The 22,932-nt window shown below is 49.3% G+C and overlaps 2 protein-coding genes and 1 non-coding gene across 11 annotated transcripts in view; all 3 read left to right on the top strand.

Annotated features, from left to right (window-relative positions):
* Positions 1 to 22,932, top strand: part of Hoxc6 (homeo box C6) — a 37,923-nt gene that overhangs the window by 2,769 nt on the left and 12,222 nt on the right. For 2 of the 9 annotated variants that reach the window (XM_063263017.1, XM_063263016.1), the window contains exons 2-3: positions 8,695 to 9,040; positions 9,742 to 10,923. The exons of 2 other annotated variants lie outside the window; for them this stretch is intronic. In XM_063263017.1, coding sequence (XP_063119087.1) covers positions 8,887 to 9,040; positions 9,742 to 10,073 — 486 coding nt within the window. In that variant the 5' untranslated portion in view covers positions 8,695 to 8,886 and the 3' untranslated portion in view covers positions 10,074 to 10,923. Of the gene's footprint in view, positions 1 to 12; positions 9,041 to 9,741; positions 10,924 to 22,932 lie in introns of those variants that run through there. 5 more of the 9 variants (XM_063263022.1, XM_063263021.1, XM_063263019.1 and 2 more) reach the window with 4 other exon arrangements.
* Hoxc5 (homeo box C5) lies at positions 13,007 to 16,429 on the top strand. Its single transcript, NM_001108116.1, has 2 exons — positions 13,007 to 13,534; positions 14,224 to 16,429. The coding sequence occupies exons 1-2, from the start codon at positions 13,081 to 13,083 to the stop codon at positions 14,436 to 14,438; spliced, it is 669 nt and encodes a 222-aa protein (NP_001101586.1). The 5' UTR covers positions 13,007 to 13,080; the 3' UTR covers positions 14,439 to 16,429.
* On the top strand, positions 13,906 to 13,997 carry Mir615 (microRNA 615). The gene has a single exon (NR_032748.1). It is a non-coding gene; the product is annotated as a microRNA 615 (primary transcript).

Below are 22,932 nucleotides of genomic sequence, written 5' to 3' on the forward strand. Positions count from 1 at the left end.
TCCCTGCGGATGGCCGCAATGACGTGGGAGGGGATGTTTGGGGGGGGCACACGTTTCCTTTGTTCCACCCCAAAAGAAAACAATTTTTGGAGAAGGCTGTTCAGACTAGTGTGGATTCACCTGGGATGTTAGAGGCCCCCTCCCATCCAAGGGGCGGGCCTGGGCTAGGATGGGGTATTTCTCTAGGCCTACAGGGGATCTAGCTGGACGTGCTAATAGTCATATCGAGGTGCTAGGGTGCGAGAGTACCCGTCAAAAACACCAGCTTGAGGTGTCTTTATATTTTTATTGATTTCCTGTTCCTTCTTGGCTACAATCCTACAGCCCCACTCCCCCCACCAACTTTATCCTATACCCTTCACCCCTAGACCCCTCTTTGGCAAGCCTAGAAACAGAATGCCAGTGACTGGCCCTAGTTTTCAGGTCTGGCCAGGAGACAAAACTGAATCTCAACACAGCGAGTGCTCTCCTGGACAGTTACTTTCACTTTTCTGCCCCCTGGTTCTTCCTCTTTCTGGTGCTCGAACAGAAGCACAAGAAGGGCCATCGGTGGCAATCCTCAGCCTCTTGCAGGCCAAATTCTATGTGGATGTGGCTCCTCGCTGCAGGAGAGCTCTCTGATTATCTAATAATAGCCAGTGAAGCCAAGAATAGAATTTTGCTCAAGGGCTCTTCAATGCTGAGGCCTACCTAGGTGGTCACTGGATTCTATGGATCAAGGCTTGGCAACCTCCCCAGACACCACCACTCCCCGGGGGTGGGGGGGACTCAGAAGCATTCCCTCCGAGCTTACTTTCTGGGTACCCTCAGCTCTGCCCCTTCAGAGGTTTTGGTAAGCTCTACCGTCTGTATTTCAGGCCAGGTTCCCAGAACACATGGGGAAAATAAACCCTTTCTCTTCTTGTCTGACAGTTGTGATCCCTACAGAATTTGACCTTGGTTTGGAAAAGGCAACCTTGTTGGGCTGACTGTTGTGTTCTGAAACCAGGCTTGGTGGAATTAGATATTTATTATATACTGTCTCAGATATACAGATTCAGAGGCAGGGGGAAATATATAGAGACTCATATTTCCTCGTGGTTAAATGTTTACTACCATGGCTATATTCGATAAACACCGTTTTATGTGCATGCGAAATTTTGTTAGCCTTCTCTGGCTGAGAGCGGGCCAGGGAAGCAATGGGCTCAAGGAGAAGGCCCTCTGTGCATCTCTGCGGAAATGTGTGTGCTGAAATTGGAGTATGTGGCTTCCAAAAATCCAAAGAAGCCACAGGCTTTGGCTCATTGCTTTTGCCTGAGACATACTACACCCTTCTGCTGTCTCTCCTCACCTCCCTGTGAAGTCTGCCAACTCACAGGCTCACTTCCAAAGCGAACCCAGTCGTCTTGAAAAACGAAGTCTGTGGGTTCTTTCATGGTTGTTGTGAGTCTGAAAGGAGTTCTGAATAACCAGGACTGGAGCCCTGGAGGCTGGAAGCCTCCATGTGGATGGCAAAGGGATTGTAGTGGCTAAGATGATTTCTGAGCAGGGGTCTAGGTGGCTGCGGGCCAAGGTGCTTAAAGAGGCTCCTAGAGAAGGCAAACCAGGAGAGGCATGGATACTGCCTGTGAATAGCTCTCCTTCCTTTTGCTTCCCTGGCTATTATTTCACTCTAGATTTGCCTGTCTGTAAGGGCTTATTAGAAGTTCTGGAAAGTCCTATGAATACCCAGATCTGGAAATGAAGGGGGGGGTGCATTTTAATCTTGTCCGTGACCTGAACCAATGCGAGGTCCACTAAGAGAAGGCTGGTGGAGGCCTCTCTAGAATGCAAGTTGGGCCCGTGGGCCTGGAGCCCTGAGTATGGGCCTCGGCTGGGAATTAATTGGCCTCCTTATGCAGCTTTTCTGGGGCCACAAAAAGACAGAGCTGACAGGAAATAAAATGTCAATGGAAAGGCCCATAAATGAAAGAGTAGACAAGAGCAGTACTGGATGAGGTTTTGTGCTACTCTCAAGACACTCGGGTTCCTGCCCAGACTTGTGGCTCCAGGGGTTCACAGCCTTTCTTCCCAGTTTCATCCTCAGAGACAGAGGGTGTGACAGAGTAACTCAGGCCTTTCTGCTCTAGCCACACCGACTTTGGGGTGACATTATCCCAGGATCTTGTCCCTCAAGCAGCCCACGGCCTCTGCCACAGCGCTGTCAGACGCCCCTGTTTATTGTGTCTGTGTGTTGTTTACTTGTTTTGTCTGCTGCCACCCTGCGTCAGAAACTCAACCAGCAAATTCGCTCGCTCTCGCTCTCGGGGAGAACAAAGTGCAGGGCTCGTTCAAACTCCTTCCCCTTTTCTGCACCCCTACCTCCTGCTTTCTCATTTTCCCTTTCTGAGGGGAGGAAGCAGAAATTGTCCTAAAATAGGGCCGCCGATGTTTATGGGACAAGGGAATTATGAAGACACCATAAACCTCCGGGTGTCCTAGTGTTGAAGAGACTTCCAAGCCTCCCTTCTCTTTTCTACAGCTTTTCTTCCTTTGCCTTGGTAACCAGTTGGGTAAGAGGGCCACAGACCCTGAGAACATTTCAGCACCTCTTCTTTCTCCTCCTGGTTCCTCCATTCCCTTCTTCCTGGCTTCTCTCAGACATAGGTGGTTGGGTTTTCTGTCAGGGTAATGTTGGTGGATTCATAAAACTGGATAAAACATACCACCTTCTCTCCCTTTATCTTTTCAGCCTCCCCCCCCCCACCAAAAAGCACTGAATTTAAGCAAATCCTACAAAATTAAATTACCCATTCTGTAAGGGTCCTATAAATCCCCAATCCTGCCAGGTATAGAGTCAGAGAGGTCAATGTTTGCCTTTAATTTTGCTCCCGGCTATCAAATCTAAAATAGTATCATTGCAGCTAAGTAATATTCTTGTTTCTGAAATTAATTCTCCTCTCCTCCAGCCCCCTCTTTCACGAGTATGAATTAAATGGTTCTTTCAGAGCTACTGACAATAAAGGATAAAGTTATTTATAAAGAATTGATGATGACGTTTCATTGTTGGTTTATTGTTCCAGACCATAATAACATTTTATTTCAAAGTGGGAGAAGTTAGCCCAGGAGAAGATGGGAGGGTGGAGTTAGAGGGGGGCCTGGCATTCATATATACAACTCTCGTTAACACTTTTATGGTGTTCACAGTTATCATATGACAACTTACTGTGATGTCATAAATGCCAACCAAGGTCTCCAATTTTAAATTTTCGCTAACCTCCAGAATGGTCCCAAGTCTATGTTCAGAAGCAGAGGAGAAACCAGAAAGCTGGGGGCTCCTTTGGACTAGCACAGAAGGGCATATTTACCACCCACCCACCTTACCATCCTTCCTAACGTGATGGTCTCCTGAGGTCCTGTTTTGGCAATGCAAAGTACCCTGAATATTCTGGGCCTTGATTTTTACTTCCAGACCAACTTGGGCCACCTGCTTTGCCCTCTCAAAGGGCAAGTCCCAAGACAGCCAAACTCTCCATTCTCAGTGGGGATGAGATGCTCTCCACAAGCCCCCTCCTCAGCTGATATTTCTGCTGCTTTGGCATCAAGGTGGAAGGGAAGCTGGAGGGCCTGGTCTGCAAAAGATAGAAATTAATTTTTTTCCCAGGTGAAGTCTGAAGGGGTTTTAGGGCAAAGTTTGATGGAACCCTATTGTACTTTTGAACTTTTAGGCAGAGTCGGAGAAGCCAGACATGCAAAGATGGGGGTTTGTGTCTGCTGAGGATGGTAGTAGCAATAACCAAAGCGCCAGTTAGGAAAGGTCAGGCAGAGATTCACAAAACCAGAGGGAGGAGAGAGAGTCATCAGAGCCGCTCTGCATACCTTTCTTCAATGCTGGAGTACAAAAGTCACAATAATTCCACTACATACCCTCTTCTTAGCTCAAAAGAAGGAGTCACAGCACAGGCCTGAGAGGTATTTGGGCCAAATCTCAGCACAGCAGCTGAACATGCCCCATCTGGTCCTTTCCTCCTTCCTTGCAGACCCCCAACTCCCTCCAACTGGTCAGTTTCAGCCTTGTCACCAAATACCAGCACCCATAAATGGATCTGTCAGATTTCACTCCCCCCACCCCAGTGTGTTTAAGCTTGACTTTTGAAAGGAGTGTTCCTCTTTGGAATGCACTTTATGTATTGAGGAAAATGAAAGGAAATCTTTCCCTAGCACATCGCAGAAAATCTGGGAGCCCCTTGGGTAAGCTGTGCTTTGGCATTCCCAAGCAGACCAGACCTCGTGTTCATGTTCTTTGGCCGGTGCCACTCACCGCTCTTTTTGCCATGCTTTCCCTTAGAGGTCCACGGAGATCAAAGGGGTTTGTTCACAAAACTCCAGGCATTTGAAATAGGGGTTTTTGTGAGTTTTTTTTTTCAAAGCGTTTTTTAAAATGTAGTCATAAGTCAGTGGAGCTAGCTGAACTCTCTAGAACAGCAAAGCCTTAACCAAATAGTGCGATTGTGAGGTGAACTGAGTAATTATTGAACTCAGCTTTCTCTGTAAAAGGGATTTCAGCCCTCACCCAGTGGCACAAAAGGAGCCGACGGCATAACCGTTCCGTATCTCTGGAAATCAAGAACTGGAGATGGTGGAGGGGCAGGGTCCCGCAGCTGCGTGGCTTTTTAGGCAGGCGAGGGAGCTTAGAGTCCAGCCGCTCCGGCTCCAGCATTGGAGTGAGCGCACAGCCTAGGGAGGCGCCGAGCTGTAGTTGGCGTTGCCGGCCAGGAATGGAATACGTGCATCTGTGCGGTCCTCAGCTACAAACATCTTCGTAGAGGTGGAGGAGTCTAGGGAGAGAGGAGACTTGCGGAACACAGAAAAGGACCTTCCGCGAGTAATATTTTTTCAGATTTCACCAGGCTCACTCCAGACGTCTGTACACACAAATTTACTTTATTTGTCAGAGCAGAAAAGAAAGCAGAGGCAGGCAAGGTGAAGCCTATTCATGGCCACCCTAAAAGCTGAAGTCCACTCTCCCCTCATCATTTTCCCAGTTCAGAACCTCCCCAGCCTTCCCCTAGCTTAGATCTGGCAGGACTGAAATCTGGGGAAACCCCTAAGTAAGTGCCCAAGCTCGGGTGCAGCCCTTAGCCTCCAGGCCAGTGACTACACCCACTCAGGCCCAAAAAGCAGGCAGTAAATTCCTCTCCTATAATTAGTGCTCCTGGAAGGCATGTGTTTTGGATTGGGGTGGGGGGGGGCTAAAGCGGCCAGTGGCAACTTTCCCGCTTTATTCTTTTTCTGGGTTTTTATATTCTGTTTATGAATCCAAGAATTACAGCTCCCAAAGTGAAAATCTGCTCTTGACACCTCTAAATGCCTAATTCAGAAGGCCTAAGGCCCAGGGCTTTGCATAGACCGGCAGGCCTAATGGGGGTGTGGGGGGTGGCTTCGCTGATTTCTCGAAGCTTGTTTTGGTGGAAACAAAGGGCTGAAGCCTCCCTCCTTCCCAAGACTTGTGCATATTTACAGAGCTGCACTGCAGTTTTAATAAAACATCTGTTCCTGCTTCTGCTGATGAGCTTCCATAATTGTTTTCAGACAAATTTAACAGGAAAATATAAATATATTTAGAAAAATTCAAGTCCCAGCCCCTCCCCCACAGACAGCCAATCTTTTGCCAAGGGAAGAAGGAGCACAAAATGGGAAAAGGAAAAAAAAATATTACCCCAAGGAGGGCAGATCCAACTCATCTGACCCACTCTCCCCCTTGGAGCGAATCCTCTCAGTAAATTTCAACTTCATAATTAAAGGTCTAACTAGAGGGAATAGACCTTCTCCCTTTAGGAATAGAAAGGGGTGCAGGAGAGTATGGTGAAAGTTAACTTTCCCTAAAGTCCTTAGATGGAGGGAAGATATTTGTGTTTCTGTTCCCCCTGGTCTCCCCCTTCCAGCATTTCTGCCTTTTTCCCCCAGCAGCTGGTTTCTGTTCATTATAAATCGGCGAGACCTTTCAGGATCTGCCCTCTGTTTAGGAACGTAATAAAACACTTAACTTTTCCGGGCCCTGAGACTTACATTCTGCTCCTCAGGTCGCCCACCCCTGAGCACACCACCTTTAGGCCCCAAAAGGGAATCTCCCCAACTTTGGCGGCCCTTTAATCTCTGGAGGGAGGGGCTCCAGGAAACTCGGGCATCTTTGCTAGGGAGCTGTAGCACATGATTCCCCCCAAAGTCCCCTCATCACTCCCTCCCCTACACATCCATAAAAGAAAAAAAAATTAAATATACAAAAATCCACACCCATGGAAAGCAAAACTTCATTAAGACACCCTATCTTCCATCATTCAATTTGTTTTACATTGCAACAATTTAATATCTTGAAGTAAGTACCACTGACATGATTTATCCCTCTAGCAATCTCACTCTGAAATAGGAGGGGAATTTACTCTTTCTTGCCGTGGCTTTTGCTACCCTCAGGGCAGACAGGAGGCTGGGAACTTTGAAAGAGGTTTCTGGTGTCCAGGGGTGCACTTGCCTGTTCCCTAGCTCAGCCCAGGATACCCCACCTCAGTTTTCTCTCCTCCTACCTCTTGCCCTGTAGGGGGACTGGAGCCCCAGCCAGCTGTTGGAAACCTCTGTCCAGGCATGCCATGAATTCAAGTACAGCTGGATTGGAAAGCAAAAAGCAATACACTACTGTTGTGTTTAGGGGTAACTGCTACGTTGCCCCCAGATGAGATAACTTCAAAACAATCTCTTATTGAAAGCTTCCTCCTCTACCCTCTTCACCTTGGAAAGAAAATAGTATAGTCAAAGGGTACGAACTTCAATAATTACAGAGATCTTCCTTCCGCTCTTCTAAATTCCAATCAATTCCCCTCCTTTTCAAAGGCAGGGGCTGGATTTTTAAAAGCCAACACAAGTTGTCTGGCAGTAAGACTCCTCAACCCCCTAAAGGGGTTCATGTATTAACTAACATTTTGTCTGCACCAGCTCCTACACACTGTCTGCTTTGGGGTTCGAAACTTTATCCCCCCACCCCACCCCCTAGTGACACTCCAGGGAGACCTTAACGTTACAGAAGATGAATAAACGAGTTTTTTTCCCAGCACAGTCCCGTTTATGGCTTTATTGCTACCCATTGATTACTCTGCTTTGTTACACAGAAGGGAGAGATCATAAAACCCGGCGACATCCGGGTTCTTGTTATAGTCAGTCTCAAAAAAAAAAAAATTAGTGAGGGGAAAATATGAGCTTTCACTGCTTCCTGTGTATACCTCACCATCCTCTCTTTGTCAGCTCCAAGCATTTCCAGCCTGTGTCGATATCAAATTCTGTTTGGATTAATCAGAGGGAAACCCCAGCTGCACACCTTCTGCTGTTTCGGTTCACTCACTGCAGCTCTCTGTCGCTGAAACATCTACAGAACTGCTATTTCCTAATCTCCTCCTCCCTTTTCTCAGCCCCAAGGTGGGGGAGAAAATGGAGGTAAGGACTGAGAATCCAGAGGTGACTGGGTGAGGCAAGAGACCAAGTGTTCCCCAGGAACCCCTTTCCTAGGGTCTTACAGCTCAGGTCCAGGGGCACCTCCTTTGGCAGGGCAGTGAATCCAGAGCAGATAGGGTCTTCTGACCTGAGCTGGAGCTATCTGTTCATTGGAGTACCACCAAATTTCCTCTTTCGGGTTGCATCCTATGTGAATTACACCACTGGCCTGGCCTGAGCTGGTTCCAAATCATAAATTCTCACCAACACAAACAGGAGTTGATGTCTTTAGAAAGAATCCCAGTCTCTCTCTCTCTCTCTCTCTCTCTCTCTCTCTCTCTCTCTCTCTCTCTCTCTCTCTCACATAATGCTTTCTTTGAAGCAAAAATGTTGCAAGAGTTTCCCCAAAAGGTAGGACCTGGGGAGGAGCAGAAGGCTAGGAGGCAAAAGAGAGATGCTGCACACTTCAGGCTCCTCCCTGTACCCTGTAGTCTCACTCATACCCTTTAGATCTATTTGCCTCCTATATATTCTCTAACCCAAGACTCTTAGCTACACTGCCTTCCTCTGTTTCTGGAAAATTCTTTTTCCTTTTGATTTTTAAAAATTGTTGGAAAAATATGCTGTCTAGTGATGGGGACTTGCTTCGCGAGTGTCAAGCCAGAATATCTTCTAGAATTTCTGGGAACCTCTTTCTACTGGGAAGGATCTCCTCAAATGAAGCAACCAGGATTTAATTTTAGAAAAGGGTCAGATACAAAGATGAAATAGGTCTGAAAACAAGGATTTCTCTGCCCTGCGGTTGGCCACAGCACAGCAAAGTTAGCTGGGGTGGAGAGGTTTTCTGGGACTAGACCTTTCCTTAAGCTGGGAACAAGGCCCTGCTTATAGACCTGCATCCCACCCCCAACCAGTTAATATATGTATAATATATATAATATATATTATATATAGTAAAAGAAATCCAAGTCTTACTTTCAAAGCACATACTTAGTCTCAACTAGGGAATCAACAGAAGCAGAAGCGATTTTTTTCCCCTTTCTTGACATCTGGCTTGCGATTGGCTGGAAGGGGGTCAGCTGACTTTGTCATTTTGTCTGTCCTGGATTGGAGCCGTCCCTATAACCATCTAGTTCCGAGTACAAACTGGAGACAGAAATAAATATTAAAGAAATCATAGCCCGACCAGGTAAAGGCAAAGGGATGAATTCCTACTTCACTAACCCTTCCTTATCCTGCCACCTCGCCGGGGGCCAGGACGTCCTCCCCAACGTCGCCCTCAATTCCACCGCCTATGATCCAGTGAGGCATTTCTCGACCTATGGAGCAGCCGTAGCTCAGAACCGGATCTACTCGACTCCCTTTTATTCGCCACAGGAGAATGTCGTGTTCAGTTCCAGCCGGGGGCCGTATGACTATGGATCTAATTCCTTTTACCAGGAGAAAGACATGCTCTCAAACTGCAGACAAAACACCTTAGGACATAACACACAGACCTCAATCGCTCAGGATTTTAGTTCTGAGCAGGGCAGGACTGCGCCCCAGGACCAGAAAGCCAGTATCCAGATTTACCCCTGGATGCAGCGAATGAATTCGCACAGTGGTGAGTTTTACAGCTCCGAGATATAAATTAAATAAACTGAACTGGCTTTATGACCGGCTTCCCTAGAAGAACGGGCGGAGAGAGTTTTTTATGGCCCCATAAAAACAATCACGCTCGTCTCCTCGCCGACACCGAGACAGGGCCCCCTCTTCAGCCCCCTCTGCTCGCCTCCCGCGCTGGCTCGCAGGGGCTTGGCCCCCTCGATCCCTGACAGATTGGAGGGCTCCAAGGGGAGCTGAGGGGGTAGGAACAGGGCAGGGAATGAGGGGATAGGACAGAAGGTGGAGGAGCCCCACTAAAGTCTAGTTAGGCCGGAGAGAAGGGAGGGAGTTAAGAGTGGGCAAAGAAGTGGGGGAGAACTTTCCAGGGAACTAGAGTGTTGGGGAAGATGGGGGGAGCCCAATCCTTGAGAGATGGGGTCCTTATCCCCAGTAGTTTTTTTTTTTTAATCAGTTTTTAGACAGCCAGCTTTCTGCCTGGTTTTTGCCCCGCCCCCCAGCTTTCTTTGGGACACACATCTCCCACCTCGTGGGAGAACTGAATGAACTTGGGGTTCTGGCTGAACCCCCAGTGGGGGTGGGGCAGAGCAAAAGGGAGAAGGCTGAAGCCCGAGAAGGCTGCGAGCTGTGGGCCAAGTTGAGAGGGTCTGGACTTTGCTAGACAAAAATGTCTGCAGAGGACGCCTTGCTGATTGTTTTTAGTGTGTTTTGTGCCCGGATCTCTAGGGGTCGGTTACGGAGCGGACCGGAGGCGCGGCCGCCAGATCTACTCTCGGTACCAGACCCTGGAACTGGAGAAAGAATTTCACTTCAACCGCTACCTAACTCGGCGCCGGCGCATCGAGATCGCCAATGCTCTGTGCCTGACCGAGCGACAGATCAAAATCTGGTTCCAGAACCGCCGGATGAAGTGGAAAAAAGAATCTAATCTCACGTCCACGCTCTCAGGGGGTGGCGGAGGGGCAACTGCCGACAGCCTGGGAGGAAAAGAGGAAAAGCGAGAAGAGACAGAAGAAGAGAAACAGAAAGAGTGACCAGGACTGCCCTTGCACCCCTATCTCCTCCCTTGCTCATCCCAGCTCCCCGAATCACACACTCTGTATTTATCTCTGGCACAATTGATGTGTTGTGACTTCCTAAAACAAAACAGGGAGTCAAACGTGGACCTGAAAGTCAGCTCTGGACCCCATCCCTCACTGCACAACTCTTCACTCGCCTCTTCCTCTAGCTCCCTCGCTAGTTCCTTCCTGGCTTGTCTGCAGGCCCCTTTCCCTTGCCTAGGCCTAGGGGACCTGAACCTCGCTTCAGATTCCACAGATGTCCCTCCAAGTGAGCCCTAGCCTCCCTCCCCACCTCCCGACGCCCTTCACCCCCGCCCTCCCGCGCGGAGAGCTGGCTCCGGGGCCTGGGGCCTCCACTCCGGGGCCTCAGGGCCCGGCCTGACAGCCGGAGGGCCGGAGGCCTCAGGAGGGCGCGCCTTGGCTCCGCAACAACCCCCAGGGCCTCTCCCCAGTCCCTGACCGGCCCCTCTGCCCCAGCACATGCCCAGAACAGGCAAATTGTATTTAAAGATTCCTGGGGGTCATTATGACATATTTCGAACTGTGACCGTTTCTGTGTGAATATTTCTAGCTGTATTTGTGGTCTCTGTATTTATATTTATGTTTAGCACCGTCAGTGTTCCGATCTCATTTTAAAAAAAAGGATTTTAAAAAAAGAGGGAAAATAACAAAAAAGCGAAAAAAGTGAATGACGTTTGTTTAGCCAGTAGGAGAAAATAAATAAAAAAATAAACCCCTACGTGTTATCCTCCTGTATAAATCCGACCTCTGGATCCGTTCTCGAATATTTAATAAAACTGATATTATTTTTAAAAGTTTATAATCCGCCTGTCTGCTCATTCGCCCGCCCGCTGACTTGCCAGCGGAGCTCTCGCGCAGCCTGCCGCCTGCAGAGCCCCCAGCCCTCTGCACTCGCCTGCCCCGCAGCCAGGCGCTGAGCCTCGGTCTCCGGGTTCTCTTGACCGCGATGGGTTTCTGAGAGGCCTTTGGGACCCTCCCTACACGGAGCAACACACACCCCGGAAAAGAAAAGGAGGAAAAGGGCCGCCTGGACTTTCGCTGGGGGCGGGGAAGCTTGAGTGAGCCGGGTTGGGCTCCAAGCCCCACGCGGGCCTTTCTTCCTGCCTGTATCAGCCAGGGATTTTGGCTTCTGAGCCCTGAGCCCAAAATGCGAGAAAAGGAGCTTGATCCGAGCACTAGGGTCGCTCCCACCCACTGCCAGCAGCACAGGGAGAAGGAGGACTAGCAAGCAAGCCCTCAGCCCGCCAGGCCGGCTGTTGTGAAACCTGTCTGAGGCGCCCTGGCAATACAAGGACCTCAGGAGTCTGTCCACAGGGACTGAGCGATCCAAGGACGACTCGAAAGAGAAAGACTGGAAACTGAGTTCTGGCGTGTTCTGGGACTCCTGACCCGCCAGACAAAAGTCCTTCTTCCTTACAGCCCCAACCTATCTGGTTCCTGACTCTTCTCTCTGCAAACCTGCCTGCATGAGGGGCACAGTAGGATCCCTAACCCTTTCTCAGATCTCAGACTTCTTTCCCCAAGTCCTAACCTAGAAACCTGAGTGGGCCTAGGAGAGAAGTGGGGTGGGAGGTCTCCCGGAGTGGGTAAAAATCAGCCTGAGTTTTCCAGACTCTCCAGGTCCCTGCCACAGCCCCCCTCCAGAGCCTCCACCAGTGGGGGCGGGGGTGGGTTCTGGCAGAGGCTGAGAGTTCCTGAGGAAATGCAGTAAAGAGTAGGGTCTGGAACTAAGAAGCAGGGGATAGGACCCAAAGGTTGAGGAAACCCTGGCCAAAGACTATGTCTGGGTTGCCCGACTTAGTCCGCTCCCCATGGGCCTTTTAGCTTGAGGTTACCGGGAAACCCAGGCTAAGGGCTTACCCCTAAAAGAGTAAAAGCAAGCCTTTATCTCTGCCTTGCTCATAATATTTGTGGAGGTTTCAATCTTGTCCCTCTATGCTCTTGGGGGTCATCTGAAATATCTGGCATCCTTTACCCCATGAGAATCACACGGAGAAGGGTCCTCCAGCCTAGTGTCTAGTTACATGCAAGGGAATGTCGCCTCTTGCCCCTCTAGGGTGCCTAACATTGTGAAGTGTACCCGGGTCCACCTGGTCCCTCACCTCCAGTCACATTCCAGAGAGTACCTAGGACTCTCAGCCTATCTGCCTGCTTCTGCTCCCTCAGGAACCCTCCCTCCTCTTAGGTATCCTGCCTACCTTTCCAGAGGTTAATTTTTTCCAAGCCTACAAGAGAAGCTCCTCTTCATCAAAACTGAGTTCAATTCTCCTAAGCAAGAAGCCTTGACCTTTAGTTTAGGTAACCCAAGATAATCCTCTTGGTTCTCCACCCTGGGCTTTAGCTACTACCCCCAAGTCTCCTCAGTCATCATTGAAGTTTGCAAGGCGCTGGAGATTGGGGACTGGCACTATCCATTACGAAAACCACCAGAGTAATTCTTAAATAAGGTCTCATCTTTTCTGAAATTTTAACAGAATTTTAAAGACAAGCTCAAGGGTTAGTTTGTCCAACAAGCAACAACTTCTCTACAATCTGACTGCCAGAAGACCAAGCGATGCTACAGATGCAATTCCTCCAAGTCGGCACCAGGTGTCGCTGTGAGCTCGTTGTCCCGACTACCCCCCAATTCCAAGAACCATTTTTTCCTCCCCCTTGCTTCTCTTTCTCTTTCAGCTCCCCCCCCCCCCGCCCCACGGCTTTGCCAACATATCAAAATGCGTTTCGCCGGCTTCCATCACTAACCTCCCGGAGGTCATCAAGCCAAATTTATGAGTGGCCGCTCCAGTCACGTGACTCTATTTAAGGCTCCCTTATTTGGGAAGAGCGCATAGGATAAAGAAAGAGATATCTCCACCTATAAATTGTGCACTTTGGAGAACAAAAACCCCCTCAACTTCAAAGAGTCACAAATCACCCTTAATCAAAAAGGGTGCAGAAATTTTTTTGGGCCCTCCCCGCCATGAGCTCCTACGTAGCCAATTCATTCTATAAGCAGAGCCCCAATATCCCTGCCTATAACATGCAAACTTGTGGGAACTATGGATCGGCCTCAGAGGTGCAGGCATCCAGGTACTGCTACGGCGGATTGGACTTAAGCATCACTTTCCCACCGCCTGCGCCTTCCAACTCTCTCCACGGGGTAGACATGGCTGCCAACCCCCGGGCTCACCCCGACCGCCCCGCCTGCAGCGCTGCGGCCGCTCCGGGACACGCTCTGGGCAGAGACGAAGCGGCTCCTCTGAACCCTGGGATGTACAGTCAGAAGGCGGCCCGCCCGGCGCTGGAGGAGCGAGCTAAGAGCAGTGGGGAGATCAAAGAGGAGCAGGCGCAGACAGGGCAGCCTGCCGGACTGAGCCAGCCACCGGCCCCGCCACAGATTTACCCGTGGATGACCAAACTGCACATGAGCCACGGTAAACTTTAGGACTTCATTTTGCGCGCTCGGGTCCGCCTGGGTTTTATAGGCCATGCGGGGCAAATAAAGAAAAAAAAACCTGCGGCCATAAATTTTACGATCCAGGCATCAATGGCTCGTAAAACTGTCCACTAAAAGGCTTAGAGGCTGTGTGCGCCCAAATTTACGACGACATAATTGGATCATAGGAACAAAACGTGTATAAAAGGCAATATTCAATTTTGGGGGGAGAGGGAGGGAGTTAAAAAAATAGAGGGATCTGAAGGGTGAGGAGCATGGGGCTCCAGAGTGGGGATCCCCCCGCGGCTCCCTCCCTCCCCTGCGGAGCCGGCTCGGCCAGTGTTCGCGGCTCCGGAGGATTCCAGCGACTCGGGAGGGGCGGGAGGGGGGTCCCCGGTGCTCGGATCTCGAGGGTGCTTATTGTTCGGTCCGAGCCTGGGTCTCCCTCTTCCCCCCATCCCCCCTCAGCCCCTCCGGCCGCAGAGTGAAGGCGGCGGTGGAAAGTTTCCTGCCCAGGCAGAGGCTCTTCTCCCGGGACTGGGCCTGTCCGCCTGCGGCCCTTCTGGCCTGTCCCACCGCGCTCACCTCCACTCCCTCCGACCACGGGTGGGGCCTGGGACTGGGGTGGGACGTTGGGGTGCTGCACGCTATTCACCCCTCCCTGGTTTTGGGGGATTTATGTTCCAGAGACGGATGGCAAGCGGTCCCGAACCAGTTACACGCGCTACCAGACCCTGGAACTCGAGAAAGAATTCCATTTTAACCGCTACCTCACTCGCCGCAGGCGCATAGAGATCGCCAACAACTTGTGTCTCAACGAGAGACAGATCAAGATCTGGTTCCAGAACCGCAGGATGAAGTGGAAGAAAGATTCCAAAATGAAGAGCAAAGAGGCTCTTTAGAGCAAGCAGGGAGCCCTCCTCAGAGAGCACCCTGGTCCGCTGTGGTCCCTGCGCCCTTCCTTTTCGGTTTTCCTCCTTCTAGATTTTGAGGCAAAGGCTAGAGCACTGGCTCCCGGCCTCCCAGACAAAAGCGCATTTCTTTGGCATTCCGAATCCCCATCGACCCAGGGTTCTGCAGGACCGCCTGCACTGCCTGTCTTGCCTCAGCTCAGCTGAGCACCCCAGGCCCGGGGCACATTCTTGTAGGGCGGGTACTGAATAAGCCTCAGTCTGGGTTGCCTCTCCCAGCTCTGAGCCCTAGCTCGGCTAACCTGAGTTAAGGTGAGACAGACTGTAACCCCTTCTCCCCGACCTCCACCTCACCCCCTTCTTTGTTCCTGCCTAGGCTGGCCAGGCTGCTGAAGGCTGGTTGTGCCAGGCAGAGCCTATGGCCAGAATCCGGGGTGCTTTCAACTAACCTTTATAACTTCTAAACTCGTCTTTGCTTATTAATGATTTGCATATGAAAGAGGGAGATAAGTGAAAGTGGGCCTGTAGCCCTGGAGGTTGTCCTATGCTCTCTAAACCTTCCAACCCCCTCCCTAAAGCCCGGGATCTTCCCTAGCCTGGCTTGCTGCATGCACTCTCAGGTTCACAGTCCCAGCCTGCTAGCTAGCTCAACTATTGGGGTCTCTTGCCTTTGGACCCTAGCAAGTGGTTCTTTGAAGCTTTTTGCTATCCTATGTATCTTGCCATGACTTTCTCACCTTCCTGCCCCCATTGCAGTTGCCCAACTATTTATTGACTCCAAGTCCTTCCTGAAACTATATTTTGTCATATCAAATAAAGCCAGAAAAAGAACAGGACTAAAGATTCAATGACTTCTGTCTGTTTAGGGCATGCATTGAGTAGATGTGTGTAAATAGGCTCTGAGATGTATGGGGAGGCCCTGTCTCTAAGCCACCCCTTTAAAAATATTTTTAAGCACGTTTAGGATCAGCAAGGATAGGGAAAAACTGAGTGCCTTTTTGATTCATGGTTCCAAGAAGGGCCTCTGGGGTGAAGGGGAGTACACTGGAGAGCTCCTGTACTGTTGTACTGTCGTTTCCACATGATGTGGGGTGTACAAGGCACCCAGACTTTTCTATATCTTATTCTCATGTTGGCTAAAAAGACTCGAGGCTTCTAGACTTTCTGTAGTCTGTGCTTTATGTCAGAGCAAAGGAACTTGTGGCTCCACTGACTTAGATTCAGGCCCTTCTGGGTCTAGGTTATCCCTGGGGTTCTTTTCTGGACATGGAAGAACGGCTGGGTCCTCAGTCTTGGGCTATGTTTGATCTCAGAGGATTCTCAGCAATCGTAGGCAGTACTTGGTAAAGGGGTTTTGGAGAAGAGGAGTTGACCTTGGTTTGAGATGTTCTTCAGCTTTCTAAGACATGGGATGGGGCAAGGGGGACTAGGGGGACACTGAATGCAACCTGCAGTGTGTGCTTGCCTTAGAGAAAACATACAAACTGCTCCCTGTCTTCTAAGGTCTAAGCCAATGCAGGGCAGTTAACTGGAGTAAGAGCGGTGTAGACCAGGGCAGGATCCATGCCTATTTGTCATCTATCACAGTCTCTGAGATTTTGTATAAATGGGGAGGGTGGCTGATAGGAGAGGGGACACAGCTAATTCACAGGGGGCGGGGCTGGCCTAGGCTCATGCTCTTGCCAGCTCCACTCCAGGGTCCACGAGATGGAGGAGGGAGTACTTTACAGGAGAAACAAATGCGGTGTAGGTCCATAAAACTTTACTGCACTTCCTCTCCAGCTTCCCACAATGGGGTGATTTCCTGGAGCCAAGCCTAGGCCCCCCACCCTGGAGGAGTGGGGATCTGAAGCCGGGCTAAAGGCTGCTCTACACTAGGACAGAAAGAGAACAGAGTAACTCTGAGGAGGGGCAGGGAGATTTCTTTTTATGATTATTAATGTTTATGCTCTTTGGATTTATTGAAGGTCTGACTTCACTGCATCCCACTGTCTAAACAATTGTCTGTCACTTTTAGAAAACTCAAGAGCCTGTAGGAGGTCTCAGCACATGTTTGTCAAGCTACACCCATCACCACCCTTCCCTTTGCTCTGTGCTCAGGCAAGGTTAGAACACTGCTAAAGTCTCCCCTCAACTTGCACCCTGCAGGCATGCAGCCCAGCCTCAAGCAACCCCTCCTCTCTCTCTCTCTCTCTCTCTCTCTCTCTCTCTCTCTCTCTCTCTCCACACACACACACACACACACACACACACACACAGAGAGAGAGAGAGAGAGAGAGAGAGAGAGAGAGAGGGGAGAGAGAGAGAGAGAGAGAGAGAGAGAGAGAGAGAGAGAGAGAGAATGTGTGGTTTTCTTCAGGGAGTTATTTTAATTTTTTCTACATGCTGCGTAAAACTATTGGGTGAGCATTGAAGCATGAAGAAGCACTGGCGGCTCGGATGGGTAGCAGTTAAATAAGGAAGAGGGTTATGGCGCCCACACTCACCGGTTCCAGCCTCCCAGACTTCAGGAGGACCTGTGCTTCCTCCCCAGGGGGAACACACCAGGGCTTGATGGGGAGGGAATAGGAGCGATATTGATCAGACCAGCCTGGCAAAGTTCACCATCACTCTAGAGTTCTTTGGCCCCTCTCTGCAGGCATGAACCTCTTTTTTCCCTGGAGGAGCTAACTGAAGAACTGTCTCAGCTTGCCCAGGCTTGAGGAGGTGGGACCGTGCCTCCAGCTCCCTACCTTTCCATCTCAGGCTTGAGCCCTTGTCTAGCTACAGCTGCGGCAGGGCAGTTCCGCAGAGGCAACCAAGGCAGAAGACCTCCCGATCACTGGGGTGGGGGGGTGGAGGCCTAGAAATTTACTTTCTCTCTGACCAGAAGCTTCTGCTTGGGGTCTATCCCACCAAGCTGCCACTGGACCAACTTTCAAGTTCCAGGCCTTAACATTACTCTGAGAGAGTAAACGAAGGGGATCCTAGGTCCCAAAAGGTGATGGTAGAGCAGGAGCCCACTTCTCTTTTTTTTTTCCTCTAGAACCCACCCACTCTGGCAGCAGGAAAGAAGGGGAAAAATCATGACTTACCTTCCCCGGGGAGTGGGAAGAGGGGACACGGCCCACTCTGAGCAATTAGAGGAGAAAAAAAATAGGAAGAAAAGTATCAACAGGACCTCGAAGGCATCGGGTCCATAGAGAAATAAGTAAATAAGTAAATAAATAAGGATTCACCTTCTCCCCCCTCCCCCCTTGCAAGGGGGTGTGGGGGAGGGGCAAAGGGGCAGCACAAGTGCTTTTTAGTGCAACTGAGCATTAGCGAAATAGGAAAGGCTTCTATGTGAATTTAGGAGTTTGAAACTTTTGGAGGTTATTTATGTGAATGGCCCGAAGGCAAGCCCGTGAGTGGCTCTTGGGGGACCACGTGATGTCATTAAACCAAGTTTTATGGTGTAGGGAGAGCTGACAAACCCACAATATATTTACATCATATATAATCTTAACTGTCCAGCCACACAGCTGCTGGTGAGGTTTAATGCTAGGACAGAGGGCCTGGCAGTTAGAGGGGACTACAGCGCTGGGGATGGTGGTGAGAGAGGTTACGTCTTCGCAAATGAATCCCAGGCGATCGCTGTAAGTTAATTCTCTGCCCCCTTTCTCTCTATCAGACCCTTCCTCTCATTTACCTAACTCCCTCCCCGACCTGAAAGAAGAAGATTCTCATTCATTAAGGGGGAAAAGAAAAAGGCCTCCCCAGACTTCCTCAGGCCTGGGTGGGAGAAGGAGGAAAGATGCTGGGAAGTAGGAAAATGGAGGACCTTGTTTCCCTAGATCAGACCTCCCCTCTGTAGCCTTCATCCAGCCTAGCTGCTAGTCAGCTGGGCTAGAAAGAGGCCTTGCACTTTCAGAGTTTTGCAAGGTCTCCCTGATACTCTGTGGATTGGGAAGAAAGACAAGCCAGAACCAGAAACTTGGCTGTGGTTGTGGGGTTCTATAAACCCTAAATACGAATGCAAAATGCTTCTGGTGTCCACTGTTCCATACAGAGGCCAGTTCACCTCTTGGCCACTGGAAGAGTATATGCAGAGTAGAAAGCTGGGGAAGGAAGACAGGGAAAGATAGCTTTGTGGTTTCTGAACCCACAGACTGATGCTTAGACTGATCTCAAAGGCCTGGGTGGGCCGCTATTTCAGCCTCCAAAGTCCAGGGCCTGAGTGTGCTTGGGGCCCTTAATGCTCATACCTTTTCCCACTGTTAGCTACTTAGTCCCTCCCTCAGCCCCAGCCTTGCCTAGGTAAAGCTAGGCCCTGGAAACCTAGAGGTCTCTTTTGATGTGCAGCAAAGGAGTGTTGGATTTCGGTAAGGACAGAGGCAACTTATTTGCTAGGCATTGGAAAGCCCCCTCCTACCTGTGGGTGGGAAGAGAAGGGGATGTGGCTCCCTAGGGCTGGAACTAGCAAGACCCAGATTGTGCAAGTACGAGGGGGGGGGGAACTCCCTTCAGTTTTATATCAAGGAGTAACAAAGGTAGCAAAAGGAAGAAGCATGTGTCCATTACACCTGTAAGGTGTGCCTCCCAGGATATCAGGGAAGCTAATCCAGAAAAGTGACTTGTGACTCAGGATATGTGCACTGCCTGGAGACAGGGAAGGTTTGTAAAGACTGGAAGCCAGGGGGTTTCAAAAGTGGAAAGGGGAGTAGGGGGAGCAGCCTTCCAGAAGAAAGGACTGCTTCTGCGTGAGAGGGGTCTGTGTGCACCTGCTCTGGGGAAAAATGCTATTGTAGGGGAAAGATGTCACCCTGTTAGCATAACTCAGGGCACCCTGCTGCAAGCAGCACAGCAGAAAACAAGTAGAGGTTAACAATGGGGCAGATTTAGAGATTACAGAGGCCCTAAGGCAGCAGGAGGAGGTTAACCAAGCCCCCAACTTTATCACATCCCACTTGTGCTTAAACTCTCAAGCACTGAAAGCTCAGGTCTCAATGTGGGGGGCTCCTCTGATGCCCCCTCTCAGGACCCTGATCTTGCTCCCTCCACCCTTTTATGTCTTGCTGAGAATCTTAAATTGTCCAGGAGCCCATTCAAAAAGTTTCCTCCTCAGGTTGTTCACCTGCCAGTCTGTGATTTTGAGGGCATTGCTCTTGATCTTTTATCCCCGACTTGTTCCTTCCTTCCCTCAGGCCTCCCCAGGGCCTCAGCAGAACTCAAGGGCCTTTAACCAGAATTTAGTCTGGGCCAGTGCTGCACTCCCTGGTAACACTCCAGTGCCCTTCCTGCCTCCTCAATCTCAGCCCTTTCTCTTTCTTTCTGAGTAGGGGAGGAAGTGAGGGTGTTTCTGCGTTTTGTGGATTTACACAGCATCTCTTGGGAGGCATTTGATACATCTCCACCCCTTTTTAATCTTCAGGCTCAAAAATTCCATTTCAATATCTTTCCTTCTTTCTTTAACAATAGTTCCCTTCTCCCTTCAGACGCTTTGTTTTGGTCAGGTCGATATACACGCATGCATAGATGTGTGTGAATGTATGTATGTACGTATGCATATATATGTATGTATATTTAATGTTTTGGCCAGTCTCACCTGGAAATACAAACACAAAAGGGAGCTGAGATTCTTCGTTTTCCCACCCTCTTTTCTAATTTGAGATGGGGGGGGGATGGGTAAACAATCAAATGCCAAAGATGTTCCAGCCTACCCAGAAAGCTTTTAATTTTGTTCCTAGGTCTTTAACCCCAGAAGAAACAAAACAACCAATCAGTAAAGTGTCTAGCAGAGTCACATGCCCCTATCAACCAATCAGCAAAAAAGTGAGTGCTTGGATCAGTGTCTGGATAGGCCTCTTCTATTCGGGTTTTTCCTCCCTCCTCAACAGTAGATTAACAACCTGGGTCGGCCCTAGTACAGACAGCAGCGGAAGAGCGCAAGGAGGAGCTATTCAAGTAGACTACAGTCCATGCCCTCAATTTTAGAAGCTGTTCTGAGGAGCGTTTTGCGCCCCTAGTTACTAACAAAGTTTTTTGTGGTGTTAAGTCCGGGATCTGAAGTTGTCAGGTGGAGGCAGCTTTTTTTGCTAGTGTGACCCCGTAGCTTCAGGAGGTGACTCTAAATTAGGCTACAGAGCAAATACGGGTGGAACTGCAGCCCCGAATTAAAATTCTGAGTTGCTTCCCACCTTCCTGCCATTTTTACCTTTTGGAGTTTCATTCTTTTGCGATCCTCTTAGGGACGGGTAGGATGGTTAGAAGATTAAGTTTCTGGTAAGGCTCCAGGAGCAATTAGCTTTATCAGACTGCCTCAAGCACGGTTGGACAAGATAGTTAAAGTGGAGATGACTTTTGAAAATTATGCTTGGTACCGCTGGTTTGTCAAATTACTTTAACACAGTTAAGGGGAGTCTTAAAAAAATGAGGGGACTCAAAGAATCTTCTGCCTCTGTATTCAACAGTTGATGGGTTTGCTTAAGACACTTTCCCTTCCTTTCTTTTAACAAGATATAATAAAATTGGTGAGTATAGCTCAGTGACAAAGCATGTGTACAGCACGCTCAAGACCCAGGTTCAAAATATGCATATATTAATACATCTACTGGTAAATGTATATGTATAGTGATCCGTGTTTATGCTGCCAGAAGACACAGTTTCCCGCTTTTTGACATTGTGTTTATGAGGATCAAACTAGAGTAAGCGGATCAGAATAACCTCTGATCAACAGCTCCAGATGCCATACCAAGTGTATACAAAGGAAATGCTGTGTTTGTAGGTATTTGGACACTGGTAATGTCGGCACTCTCTTCGTTTCTCCGGGCTTTTGCCAGGAGTTAGTTCCTAATGGAATTCTTCTGCATGCACGTCCATCTATGATCTTCTGTACTCCATGAACTAAAGGGTAGGCACTCTCCCTGGACCTTCGAAGCCTTTCTCTGCAGGTTTTATGGATAGGGTACAAGAATGAGGACTGCCTTGCCCCATTGTCCAATTGTCTTCTGAGTGGGGCTGATTTGTGAATAATGCCATAGGTTGTAGGGGTAGGGTAAGAAGCCAGAAACAGGAGCCCTCTCCTAAAGCACACGGCTCTGTTTGCCTCTTTCATGAACTAGCACTAAAACATGTTTCCTTTGTCTTGACCTTGTCTGAGGCCACCTTCAGTATGGACCTGTCACACATGGCTTACCAGATCCCATGTTAGGTGAGGAAAGACAGCAGATCTGCTCTGTTCCCACAGGCCCAAGAGACAGAGATTTCCCACAGTGACCCATCCCCTCTTCACACCAAGTATGCTGTCTTTCTGTTAGATGTTTCGGGTTGTTTTTGAAGGGGAAAATGCTGAAACATCTTTGTTCTAGTTCTGTGTCCTTTTCTTGGGAGGACAACACTGTCCCTCTGAGGCTCCTCCAAAGTGCAGCTGGAGCAACAGAAGCACTCAGAAAGTGAAAAGAAAATATGGAGTTACGATGCCAAGCTAGGGTTTTGGGGTTAGGGATCTAATAGAAGCTCTGACTGTTGGAAGGCTAAGACGTCAAATCCCCTCCCCCTCCCCCCTTTGTCGGGTCTTTTTAACCCCTAGTGGTGTGCTCCTTCTGATAAGATCTCTCCGAGTTGCTTTCATGGAGTTCTAGAAGTTCCCCCTAAATTACAGGTTGTGTGTGGGCCAAATACCATCCATATTGATCGATACCTTTGTTCTTGAGTCTGACAGGATACTGGAACTCTTGTCCCTCTCCCACTCCTAAGGCTAAAGGAATGAAAAGCTACGGAAATTACTCTCTCTCTCTCTCTCTCTCTCTCTCTCTCTCTCTCTCTTTGTGTGTGTGTGTGTGTGTGTGTGTGTGTGTGTGTGTGTGTACCCAATGTGAAACTTGGGAAAATTGGTCAAGAACATTTGTTTAGTATCTTACTCAGCCTCTGATTGACCATCATTAGGAGCTATGGTGAGGTCATATAAAAGGTTCTGGGCACCCTGTAAGGTAGTGCAGGAAGGAGGCCTATCTCTCTAGTTCTACCTTGATCTGTAGTCATGGTAAAGTCATGAGGAAGATGAAGTGTGGAATGTGTAGGCTTACTTTCCTGGGATACATTTTCTTTTTCATTGTCGGTCAAAAGCAGGCTAGTTCTGCCTTCCAGGGATCCTGGTTTTCTCATATCCCGGAACAACATAAGGACCTAACACACAGAAGTATATGTATATACCTAAATTATGCTTTGATAGAGGTGAGAAGCTTGGGTAGACACAGTAAACCAGCCTCTAACCAATTTCCCAGTCTTCCCTCTTTCCATTAGCTCAGGACAGAAACCATTTGTCCTCCCCACCCCCACTCTTCCAACCTTCAACCTTTGAGTTTCTTCTCCCACCTCTGAAAAACCTCAAACCTTGGAATAGCCCCTAATGTGTGGCAGCTATGCTCTTGATGACTCTCAGTATCCTGTTGTCCTAGATTGAGTTTTGAACTATGTGGAACTGGAGGGCCTAGGGGTGGGATGGGGTTAAGACACCACATTCTTA

This window comes from Rattus norvegicus, chromosome 7 (genome assembly GCF_036323735.1).
Source record: "Rattus norvegicus strain BN/NHsdMcwi chromosome 7, GRCr8, whole genome shotgun sequence".
Lineage (NCBI taxonomy): Eukaryota > Metazoa > Chordata > Mammalia > Rodentia > Muridae > Rattus > Rattus norvegicus.

Coding starts and splice junctions, on each gene's coding strand:
- Hoxc5 (NM_001108116.1), top strand. CDS start 13,081: ATGAGCTCCTACGTAGCCAATTCATTCTATAAGCAGAGCCCCAATATC. Junction 13,535..14,223: donor CAAACTGCACATGAGCCACG/GTAAACTTTAGG, acceptor TTTATGTTCCAG/AGACGGATGGCAAGCGGTCC.